General features: G+C 36.0%; 2 protein-coding genes across 3 annotated transcripts in view; both read left to right on the top strand.

Annotated features, from left to right (window-relative positions):
* Positions 1 to 5,151, top strand: part of LOC112162765 (adenosine receptor A2b) — a gene marked incomplete in the record, with an annotated part of 7,462 nt that extends 2,311 nt beyond the window's left edge. For both annotated transcript variants that reach the window (XM_024298649.2, XM_024298648.2), the window contains 3 exon segments: positions 1 to 106; positions 2,523 to 2,626; positions 4,096 to 5,151. In XM_024298649.2, coding sequence (XP_024154417.1) covers positions 1 to 106; positions 2,523 to 2,626; positions 4,096 to 5,051 — 1,166 coding nt within the window.
* A 3,534-nt stretch (positions 5,152 to 8,685) lies between these two features.
* On the top strand, positions 8,686 to 12,048 carry snrpd3l (small nuclear ribonucleoprotein D3 polypeptide, like). The gene is made up of 4 exons (XM_024298711.2): positions 8,686 to 8,841; positions 9,581 to 9,719; positions 11,472 to 11,664; positions 11,843 to 12,048. The coding sequence occupies exons 2-4, from the start codon at positions 9,594 to 9,596 to the stop codon at positions 11,905 to 11,907; spliced, it is 384 nt and encodes a 127-aa protein (XP_024154479.1). The 5' UTR covers positions 8,686 to 8,841; positions 9,581 to 9,593; the 3' UTR covers positions 11,908 to 12,048.
* Positions 12,049 to 12,508: the final 460 nt, after the last annotated feature.

Raw genomic sequence — 12,508 nt, 5'->3', positions numbered from 1 at the left:
GCTGCCTGTTTATCGCTTGCTTCGTCCTCGTGCTCACCCAGAGCTCCATTTTCAGCCTGCTGGCCATCGCTGTAGACCGCTACATCGCAATCAAGAACCCACTCAGGTAGATTTAAAAAAGGGGCAAATCACATCAAGGTATAGGCTGTTTAGACTGTACAGTGGCCCTATGAGGATAAAGTAACCTTATAAATGAAATGTTTTCTTTTTCACATTTTCACTACAAGTTGAGCTGCATGAGTAGCTCTAATTTCATGGATCATTGGTGGCTTCATAGTTTGTTTTTTTGTTATAAATAGATATTTCTTCTGAGCAACATCAGGTGATTTACATAACCACTTCCAGGATATTTTTGCTGTATTTGTGAACCTTTGCTGGTGCCACAAATTTTTAGATATCCTTTCGATTTTTTAATGAATTTAAATAATCTAGATTTAATGACTCTATCGTGGAAAGTCTCAACAAGCTCGGCAAAAATAACCGTGGAAGAAAAACAAAAGAAGATTTGGAAAGCTGGGATATGTTCCAGATCCTTCCCTTAAATAGATTAGTATGTGGACACACTGGACTTGAGACACACATGCAAGAACAAGTGTTTAGTCCATGTTGTTCACACTGGAGGAGCAGGGAGGGGCTTCTTCTTCTTTTGTCTTTTCCTGCTGTTTACTAGCGCATGTCTACCACCTACAGATGAAAGAAGCTTGATACAGAATGTCACAGCTCTATTCCGACATATAATAATTCTACCTGGATTATTAATTTCTCTTTCATGATCAATTTTCAAACATTTCCATGAGTTAAAATAAACGTCATCTACACGTCACTACCAAAACCGATAATAAACCCTGACGTCCACCTAAAAGTCTGCGGCGGGACGGCAGGAAGTCACCTGCTCTTTGATTTGCGGTCATCCAATCCTGAAGACGTATGAAGACAGGGACACAATTTGCAACTGCAACTTCAGGAGCTTGCTCGCAGTTTTTTGCTTCGCATCTGCTCGAAAAAAAAAAAAAAAGAAATTATTTCACAAATGCAAATCTTTTTTACGGGCATGCAGATCCTTTTTTACACATTTGAAAACCAACATTTATTGGGCAGATTGAAAATCTCTATGGCTTATTTTTTAGCTCATACGCGAAATGCGCATTTACACGCATTTACATAGACTTTTCATTGGAAGTGGCCGTTTGAATGCACGTTGCTGAAGGCAGTGTAAACGTAGCTCATAAAGAAACATTTGTGATTTTGAGGTCTCTCCTCCTCAGTTGAAGTCTCAAAGTTTTTCTGAGACTTTGACTTCACATTTTGCTTAATTGAGGCAAAACCGTTAAAAAATGCCACTTTATTTATTTGTTGCTTTTAAAAAAATACAGCTCTAAACCAAAATTTAAATTGTATGTGAATTTCCATCTTATATTGGGTAAAAACTCCAAAGAAAATCAGTCTCCAAACAAAACCTGGAAGTCAGACTTGTGTTATTTTAAAACGTTGTGTTTTTTCTGGCATTTCAGTTTGATTGTAGGATTGATTTACTTTCTTTGGTGCAGAAAAAAGACAGATGTGAAAGCTGACTTAAACTCTAGAGTGAACCCATCAGGAAAACTGGCTCATCTGATAAACAGCTTTTCGATTTCCTTGCAAGTGAACCCTGGTGTGCTTCGCTGACAGTGTGGATGCAAACTGACCAGCTTAAGTGGAAGTAAACAAAAAAAGAGCAAATTTTGGCATAAAAAAATCCACCCACAATGCTTAAGTAAAGCACAAATCATAAAAAGTTGGAAAAAATGTCTTTCTGGTTAAAGTGGAATAATTGAAGGCTGCTGAACAAAATAAGATAGTTAGAGGATCCATAAGAATGACTGTTCGGTCATTTTACTCACACTTTGAAAATGCAACAGGAATTTTGGCATTCCCAAAGTCTGCCCGACAATCCAAGTGTGAAACCTTTTGTGACACAGTTCTTTAAAAGTTTTCAAACGTGTACAATTATGCCAAAAAAAGTCACTCTTATCATTCAAGTTCTTGATTTAACAACAATTTAACGATGAGATATGAATATATTTATTTTCACATTTATTCAAGCTATAATAGCATTCATTAATGTTTTTTGGGGCTCTTTTGGCAAGCACTTACAATTGCTTATTAATTCCTGCGATGTCACACACCAAATATTTCAAAATCAATGCAAACTTTTAATCAATGCAGCTATGGATCCTTTTTAATTTTTAAATAATTCTGTTTAAAATCAGAAAACATATTTTTAAAGCTCCTACTGACTGTACCTTTAGACAGCAGACCCATGAGAGGAAGTCTGAAAGCATATTTGATAAAGGAAAAAAAAAACGGCAGCTGGCAAAACAAATATCATTATGTTGATTATGTATTTAGGCTTCAATGGACAAGTGTTTTCTCTTCATTCAGCTTGACAAATATTTGACTCTTGTCTGGACTACACAATCACCAAATGATTAGATAACCCCAGCAACTGGAAATGGGTGATGATTGAGTCTTCAACTTTTCAGGTACAACAGTCTGGTGACGGGGCAGAGGGCGAAGGGCATCATTGCATTCTGCTGGGTTCTGTCTGTGGCCATCGGCCTGACTCCCATGTTTGGCTGGAACACAGGTGAGATTCTGGAAACAGATTCTGGGAGAACAATATTCAACATATTTTTGCGAGTATTTTACTTGCATATGTTCTACATAAGAGATTTTTCCTTATTTTCTCAGCAATTCCTGACTTTTTTTTGTATTAAAAACAAGAATATTTTCCAGAAATTCGTATTATCCTATAGTCTTTAAACTTAATTGATCTGTTTATGATGTTTGTTAGAATAAAACTACACTTAATATCATTGTAAGTTGGTGTTTTAATCATAAAAAGGAACAATTATTTTTCCCCATTGCTAACATAAATACAAGAAAAAAGAGAAATAATTATATCTATTTGTTTTGTACTCTAAGTGTTAGGTTTGAGAAAATAAATACTTAAATATGTCACAACCATTTCTTCATGTAATTCACTTACTTAATCCTTTAACTGTTCTCTCAGTGGAAATAAAAAAACATGTTACTTACCCAAGACAATAACAAAAAAAAATATATTTTTTGGATTTGCTGGTCAATTCGGAACAGATTTATTCTCCGATCACGTTTCCTGTTAAAATCCAACTGTGAGGTTTTTGACCCTAATGTGTTGCTGTAGAAACATTCTTACTACGAAAAAAGAAATGTGAGTCACATGTCGAGAGTGTATGTAAAAATGGCGAATTAAAACACTCGTGTGCAGCTCGACTTGGCCTCCCGTTCTTTTATTTCAAGCTGTGATACCAGGAAGGAGTTTACAGTCGTCCTATGATCTATTAAAATAGTGCTCCAGGTGGTCTTTAATTACGATCACGCTGTTTTTGGTCAAAATGAAAACTTGTGTTGTTTTCTAGGACATAGTTTCTACTGTAATTCATTAGAAATTTGCCTTTGAGTTGTGGGTGGGAGCAACCCCGCCCCCACTTCCCATCAAACATCTGTTCACACTATTGACATACATTAAACGGAGATGGATTAAACAAGGCTGTGACGTCACAAATTGAAAATGCCTTACCTCGGGTTCCAACGTTATAAAGTAAATTCAGTCGCCATTTTTTAAGACCAGACAACGTAAGTACGCAGTAATTGGTCCAAGAATCTGTAAATCAAATTCTTCAAACATGCTCTCATTGAGGCATCTGATTGGTCAGTTTCTAACTTGAAAAAAGCCACACATAACCAGATAGGAGCACAGACTGCAGAAGAGTGGAATAAAACGTCACACTATGAGGGTCTCGATCGCATGGCCAGACTGAAAAAAAAAAAATAAATAAATCATGCATCTCATATAGTGTTTGGGGGGCCGGGGTAAAGGTGGAGGAGGGCCGGATCCGACCTACGGGCCCAAAAATACTCCAAGAACATGATAAAAACACAACTTTAATTTGGAGTGGGTCTTTAAAACCTGGTTCTTTAGGATCATGTTGATTCTATTTCTGAAAAAAATTTTTATTGAGATGAAAAAATGTGTAACACAAAACATGATTGACTCTTGTTTGTTCTTACCAGGTTGGAATTCAACTATCACTACATCGGAGAACAAGAGGTGCTCTGAAGGCATGACCGAATGCTTTTTTGAGAAGGTGGTTACCCTGCACTACATGGTCTATTTCAACTTCTTCGGATGCGTGCTTGTGCCTTTGTTCCTCATGCTGGTCATCTACATCCACATCTTCATGGCGGCGCGGCGGCAGCTCCGTCTCATGACTCTGAAAGTGTCCCAGACTCCCGCTCCTGGACAGAGAGCCCCCACCCCCAGCTCCTCGCGCTCCTTTCTGCAGAGGGAGGTGCGTGCTGCCAAGTCACTGGCCATCATCGTGGGCCTGTTTGCTCTCTGCTGGCTTCCTCTTCATATCATTAACTGCTACAACCATCTATGTCAGAACTGCGAGCGCCCACACATACTGGTGATGAACATCGCCATCATCCTCTCCCATGCAAACTCCGCCGTGAATCCCTTCATCTACGCCTACCGCATCCGGGAGTTCCGGCAGACTTTCCAGAAGATTTGGTGGCAGCACATCATGAGGCAGAGAGACAGCTGCAGGGTTGGACCGGGGGACACCAACAGCAGAGAAATCAGAAGCCACAGTATCAGACGGACCTCCCAGACCAGTAAAGATGACTCATCTGGAGGCACAGTGGTAAACAGTTTTGTTCTGGAGGTCACTCCTGACCAAGCAGGACAAAATGCTGCTCGTGAACTTCCTTGGCAGTGGACATCATATTCCCATGTGGATTCCAGCTGCTGCATAACCAATGGACACCAAGGGAAAGGTGGCCCTTCAGCAGAGCAAGAGGAGCCTTACATAATAGATTCTGCAGAACGTTCTGATGCAGAAACGAGCCGAGCATCTAATGCCGGGGAGCTAAAGCACACGGGAAGCTGCATTTCTTTTGTAAATGTTCCGACTTTCTCACAGAAACATACGGACTGTTCTGCAGGTACCGCTGATGTGTCATGATGAAGAGTGTCACCGACAGGACACGAAAAGTAAAACACAAACATGTCAACAGTTTAATAAAGACTGGACCAGCTGCATTAAAAAAGTACTGCTAACTTGATGAAGTTCTTGAAAATATTTTTTAATGTTATTGTCACTTATTTTATTCATTTTTTGGCGTCTGAAGCCCAACACTGTATTTAATTCAAGTTTTCTACAAGTGTCTGATTTCTTGTTTCCTTAAAAAATAGAAGTTCTTTATTTAAGGTATTTTTAGGTTGTTTTTATTGGCAACAAAGTAAAACTTTATGTGGAAAAATTAATTAATATAAAGATCTAATACAGAGGATACTTCACCAGGACAAATCCTATAAAAGGTTTGACAGTTGTGAATAAACATTTGAGACTGAATTACATTAAAGTTCCACTCCAACTATTTTTGAATCTATTGTATATCCATTCCCAGTGTACTTTTAATTATTATGCCATTTTTTATGCAAAATCAAAAACTATATTTCAGTTTTTGTCCTGCTGCCGTGCTGTAAACTGTTCTAATACGCTCTCTGGGAGTCATCTGGTGTCTTTTCTCCGGTAAGTACTAAAAGAATAACTTTATATTTGCCGAAAATAAATCATTAATTTATATTATGATTATTTATTTTAGTTCCAGTAATTCGGTTTTTTAAATTCTCACCAACATTAATATCTATTATGTTTAAAGTTTAAAAAATCTCTTCATGTGAAGTTAAAATGTGAAGACAGAAAACTTTCAGTTAGTAAGAACATATAATTTAAATATGGAATATAGGCGGAATATATATATAGGTCAAACAAAAGGAAATGTGGGTCAAAGTCAGATCTGTACAAAATTTATTTTTGCGGCAGATGAAATTATTCAAAACATCACAGACATTAATAATTAAAAATTCAGAATTTGTTTCCCTTTATTCAAAGTAGGGACCTTTTTACACATGTCGTGGTTAGAAAGCATCATCTATAATAATACTGTCTTTTTTTATATTTATAAAACCTAATAAATGATCCTAAAGAGTACATATCTATCTACTGAAAAAGAATTCAGTAAGAAATGAAAGAAAAAAAAAGTTTAGTGAAGAGTGTGCAGCCTCTGGACGTTCTCTCTGATCTCAATGACAGCTCCAGGCTCCAGGCGTCGCCCGTTCACGTCCTCTACAGTGATGAGAGAACCAGGAGCTGCTCTTCCTTGTAGAAACCTGGGGACCCCGCAGGGCGCTATGAGCAGCTCGAGCAGGGGACTGGCCAAGCCGGGCGGTAGAAAGCGATTACCGTAAAACACAAGGGCACCCAACTACATGTCTCAGGCGCTACCAGTGAGTACTCAGCACAGTACAAGCTGGTAGCGAATACTGGGCTGTAGAGGTTACTCAATGAGTACCCTGCCACTTTCACTCTCATAATATTTTACAAATTAATCATTTATTTTTTTATCATTTTGACTTGCTAGGACTAGTTCAGGCTTTGTTTTTCAATTAAAATAACTAAGTACTTCGGTGTCCGGGGTGCAGAAGGAGTGGTTGATCTCTGATTTCTGAGCATTTCCTTACTAAGACGGGAGGATGGACTTAGAAAAATGAAAAAAATATATGGATGGGTCCATTGACTGTATAAGAGAACTGGACAGACCGAGTGTTACGTCACCCAGAAAATGTCCTACTTCCAATTCCAGTAAAATGAAGCCAATTCAGTCTTCTTTTTTTCCCTAAAATGGGCGTCGCCATGTTGGAGCCAGACGGCAGTAATTGGTCCAAGTTGGTCTGAGTCAACATTTCTATGTCAACCACTGTTGCCAATCAGGAGTAAGCTTGTTTGAAATCCACTTCCCTTCCACTGAAAGTGGCTTGGGAGAATTTGTCAACTGAATATTCGAGGTGGGGCGAGTGGGCACCACATGCTACTGAGGCATCCGATTGGTCAGTTTGAATAACTTGCAATAAAGAAAACATTTCACGAAAAAAATTGACATGTTAAAAAGAATAGTTGTTCTGACAACTAAACCAACTGAGTTAAAGCTGTTGATGTGGATTTTGTTTTCTTGATGCCAGTGTTTAGAATGTCCAGCTCTCTTATAAAGTCAATGGATGAGATCCATTCTAAAGTCTGGATTAGTCACATCACTGAATCTCTGAAAATACCTGAAGCTAGATTTACCATCCAGCTACCATCTAACATTTTTTTATGCTAAATGTGATCAAACAACTGAAAAAAATCCCCTAAAATAAACATCTGTTAAAGGGGGATTTAAGGGATTAAAAGGGCAAATAAGTCAAATGAGAACTCCACAGCTTTGTTTTGATCAGTGCTATCTATGTGTTGTACAAAATGTCTACAACAGCTGAAAACTATTATGTAGTCTGACTACAATCTTTAGGTGTGCACTTTCACCTGCTAAGTGTTTTCCTCCAAGTAAATCCTTTTGCTTGCTTGATCAGTTTTTGGATAATTGCCTGGCAACAAATACTCACAACCCAGATCCACATCTAAGTGACTTGATTCAACAGCATCAGTATAAACAGGCCTGTTAGCATCCACAACAAAAGCTTGTTTGATCTTTGCAAATGTCACTGCTCATGTCTGGAGGGAAACTATATTCAGGCTAGCACGCATAAAACACCTGAAACACACCTGTACAAATAACGTACATACACATGCTGCTCAGCTACAGGTGTTTACAGAGTAGCCTGTCTGCTGACGCCAGTCAATGACCCTGTTGCAATGGAAATCAAATGATGGTTCATTTGGTGATGTCTTTTATTGTCCCATTATGCTTTGTCTTTCCTCATTACAAACCTCTTCCAGCGTGAGAAGGACCTGCATTAAGCAACGTTTATGCGTCTCACGGCAGTCCTAAGCGACGTGTCTACATAAATAAACACGCAAGGGTATGTATGTGATACGTAAAGTCTGTTTATTCAAAAACTATGTGGAGCAAATGTTTATAGCTCTCTGTGGTCGATGAAAAAAATCCATTTGCATTGATTGAGTCGTTTCATTTTCATAATCTCTTCTTGCTGGGATGTTTTGACAAGAATATGTGGCAGGAGTACATGTGTTAGTAACTCAAATCTTTCAGATAAAACAACAGCAAAAAAACATTTTGAGGAAGATTTTCAAAAACTATTACTCAGCACTGGAAGGAGCAAATAGCACATTTGTAGTAATATCTTTTAAGGTTTCAATTAGTTAATTTAACAATCATATTAACCTGTTAAACTAGTTCATAAAAATTAAACAACTCATTTTTACATGCTGTAAGAAATAAATTTGGTGAGCAATTTGAAGTTGACCAACAACAGTGATAATTTTTAATGTGTTCATATTTTTGTTTCTAGGTCTAATGCCCTAATGGTAGCCTGTCCTGTACCTTTCTGAAGCATTTTGGTAAAAGTTATTTATTTATTTATTACAAAATAAAATATTTATATGTTTGTTTGGTCAATTGTTTATTTTAAATTCATTTTAAATGTTTCATTTATACTACTACTAATAATAATTATTATTATTATTATACTTTTTTGCTGTAATCTGAATTGTTTGCATCTACTGACAACAAGAGTAGATACAGTAGTTTACTAGTCTTGTAGATTTCAAGACTAGTTAGAAACGAAATACATGTCCCATGATGCATTGTGTAAAGCGCCACAGGAAACAAACGCTTCATCGGTGCATTGTGGGTAAGCGGAAAAAAGGCTCAAAAGGCAGATTGAACGACTAGCCCACGTTGCTGAGCTGTTCTAAAGAACAACAAATTAGGAGTTCAGAGCAAGAAATCGAAGTAAGACTTTAAATCATTGTTACTGAGGATTGCAATTGGGTTTATATTGCCGGTAATAATCTTTAAATAAGATTCAGAACGTTCGCTTTTTGTAGACATTCATTGCATCCCGTATTTGCTAAATTCAAAATATTGCAATGACTGATATTCAATTCGTGTCTTAGAAAATCACACTTGAGTCACAAGAGTGTTAGTTTTTCAAAGTTTAGTATAGTGGTGTTTTAATTTAACACAAATTTATAATCATTTTGGTGGCTACTTAGCTAATGCTAGCTGCTAGCGTGACGGCGTTTCACATTTTAAAGTAATTTAGATTTTTTTTTTTTTTTAAAATCCGTATTAAATTAGTAACTATTATTAAAAAAAAACTCTCTTTGGCGTTTGAGAGTTTATATACGTAGTTTTAATTCGGTCTTAATTTAGAAAGTACAACAAACAAGCTACCAGCAAGATAGCTAATGGTCAATAGAAGCATTGTCAAATACTGCCTTTTGCAGGTTTTATGTAAATCATCTTGCCATGTAAAGCGCAACCAAGGCAACTAAAGTGTTTTTTTTAACCAAACATATTTATTTTAAGCCAGAAACATGCAAACACTTGTGGATATTTGAATGAATTACATGTGGGGAATTTCATCAACAGCTCTTAGTAAGCAAGACTGTAGGTGAGGATCTACGATGAAAGGGTTTGTTTTAATGTCCCTGACCATTTGTTTTGTGTTTTCTAAACTGTCTTGAAGGACTGTTGCCAAAATGTCCATTGGGGTACCAATCAAGGTCCTGCATGAAGCAGAGGGACACATCGTGACCTGCGAGACCAACACTGGAGAGGTTTACAGAGGCAAACTGATCGAGGCTGAAGACAACATGAACTGCCAGGTTTGTATGGAGTTCGTTTTGCTTCCCCAAATATGCAATTTTTTAAAACTTGTTTTCAGCTGGTGACAGCACACTTTACTTGCAATGGAAACACATTGAAAAATACAGCGACAATTTTTTGATCAAAGTGTAAAGATCTGCTATAATGTAAGAATTCTTAAAAATGTACATTATATTGTAATCATATTTTTTATTTTGTTTTTTTAACAATATAAAAGCAACATGTTTGTTGCCAAAGAGACAAATCTGTTACTTTTATTCTAAGAACACTCTTCTGCTTTGCTCATCCCTCAAAATCTCGTCCAAATTTGCTCTGACGATTAGTGACATGAAATAAATAATTGTTTTATAAAATGACTTCATTACTTAATGAGGTCAATGGTGGTTTCACACTTTTTACATGGAAGTGCAATAGAAGTATGCATTGGGTCAGTGATTTGTGGGGAGGAAGCATTAATTATTATTACAGTTGGAAGTAAAACAAAAGCAAGTAAAACCATATCTGATTTATGGTTAGAATTCTAACTATAAAACCTTCCTGAAATGAACACTTTTTTTTTTTGCATTCTTTGACTTAAGGTTTTACATACAGGTGTTTAATATATATATATATATATATATATATATATATATATATATATATATAAAGAAAAGAAACGGAAGTAAAAAAAAAACATCCCAAATAAACCACCAAATGCTCCTGTGTTGAAAGTTACCCCCAGTGTTATAGCTGATTAAGCTACTCTTTGCAGCAAGTTTTTGAGCACTAACCACCCTTTTTAAGGTAGTGTTCACAAAATTTGATTCATTCACGTCCCGACTTGGATAAAGAGACTCCAAAATCTTATTTTTGCTTTCAGAGTTTTGGCTCCTTGGCTCATTCTCAATGATTGTTCTAAAAAAAGATCTTTGCTTATAGCTAACATTTTGTCTTCTTAGATATTTTTGGATGAAAAGGAAAAATTGTGTCTTCAGATTTGAATATTGGTCAATTTTAGACTCCTCAAGATGTTCTATGTAGAATGACTAATATAAATCTTTATACGATAACAAACAATTCAGGAAAAACAATCTTTTGTTTGTTTTTTGCCAATATATTGATTATATTTTTATATTGTCTTTTAAAGTTCTCTGTTTTTTTCTATTATTTAATTGACCTGATGCAGAAAGCGTGTACTGAGATGCTGTTAATATTGAATCTTAAAAAAGTGCCAATACTGAACTCTATTTCTGTAATTTTCAGGTAGTATATGCGCATTTGTCCTTAAAATGTTTTAAATCCATTATTTTTTTAATGTACTGAATACTTTAGCCAAATGTATTTCAATAACAGCCTCTGAGTGCTGAAAGACTTCTTCAAACTTATCAATCCAGTAAATAGTTTGACTCAAAATCTGTTTATTTTATTTAGGAAAAACAATTCTCGCTGGATAAATCTTAATGTCACTTTGAGGTACTCAAAAAATGAAAAGGCATAAAAGAAACACTCAGTATACTTGGAAAGCTACTACATACGATCAACTTTAATGTTTTTAATCAGAAGACAAATCTAAAAATGAAGTTTAAGTTTGTAAAAGTGATAAAGTATTAAAAAAAAATGCCTGTGCTTTGTGAAATTGGAAAGATGCCTTAGAATTTTTCCAGTAGGCGTCTGAGTTTTACCTCTTCATTCCAATGAACACTGAAAATGTCTAATAAACCTTTAAATAAATCCGCCTTGAACCTGAACGATTCATTTTTCTGTCCCAACAGATGTCCAACATCACAGTAACCTATCGTGACGGTCGGGTTGCCCAGCTGGAACAAGTGTATATTCGTGGCAGTAAGATCCGCTTTCTGATCTTACCTGACATGTTAAAGAACGCTCCGATGTTGAAGAGTATGAAGAACAAGAACCAGGGTTCTGGAGCCGGAAGAGGCAAAGCGGCTATTCTCAAAGCACAAGGTGAAGGAACCTCTAGACCTTCTGCGCATCACTTTTTCAGCTACAATTTTTTTTTTGTAAAGCTAAAAGTTTCTTTAACAATGCTCTTAGATACTTGGTTGTCTAAATGCTGTGTATAAAAAGACACGTTTTATAGAATAAATCCTTAATTTCTCTTTTTTTTTTTTTTCTTTTGCAGTGGCTGCAAGAGGCAGAGGTCGTGGTGGAATAGGAAGAGGCAACATCTTCCAGAAGAGGCGATAGCTTTTCTTTTTTGTTGTTTTATGTTCACACGTCTTTGAATTTGGATAACTTGGCTGTTCTTTGCAATCTTGTTCTTTGCAAGTTATTTCTTGAATTTTTCTTTTTTTTTAACAAAAATAAAAGATGTTTGAAAACTTTTTACATTTATATCCTTTTTGTCTCATTTTTAATATCCCTAAAGTGCATCTGTACTTGATTTAATTGCTGACCATCACATATTAGTCTATTTTACGGCAACACTTTTTGTATACAAGATGCAAGTTAATTTTTCTTATGTAATATCAAATTTACTACCTGCTACCTTTTTGATTTTAAAAAGCTCAAATGGGAAGCATGAATAGGGGGAAAAAGGAAACTCAAACTTTCTTTGCAAAAAAAGGGCTGCATTTTTAAACTTTTATATATATAAAAATAATGAATGCAAATGCTTTTGCATATTTTTTTTCTAAATATATTAATATCCCAAGTGAGATGCTGTCATTTTAGATAGTTCTTTAGAAAAGCTATGTGAGCCTCTTTCTGGGGTAATTAAGTTCAAACTCTTTAAACAATTTGGCAAAAATTGTTTTTTGCATAAAAAATATAAAGCCATAAATGATAT

This window comes from Oryzias melastigma, linkage group LG12, assembly GCF_002922805.2.
Source record: "Oryzias melastigma strain HK-1 linkage group LG12, ASM292280v2, whole genome shotgun sequence".
NCBI lineage: Eukaryota > Metazoa > Chordata > Actinopteri > Beloniformes > Adrianichthyidae > Oryzias > Oryzias melastigma.
This window is presented reverse-complemented; position numbering and strand designations above follow the sequence as displayed.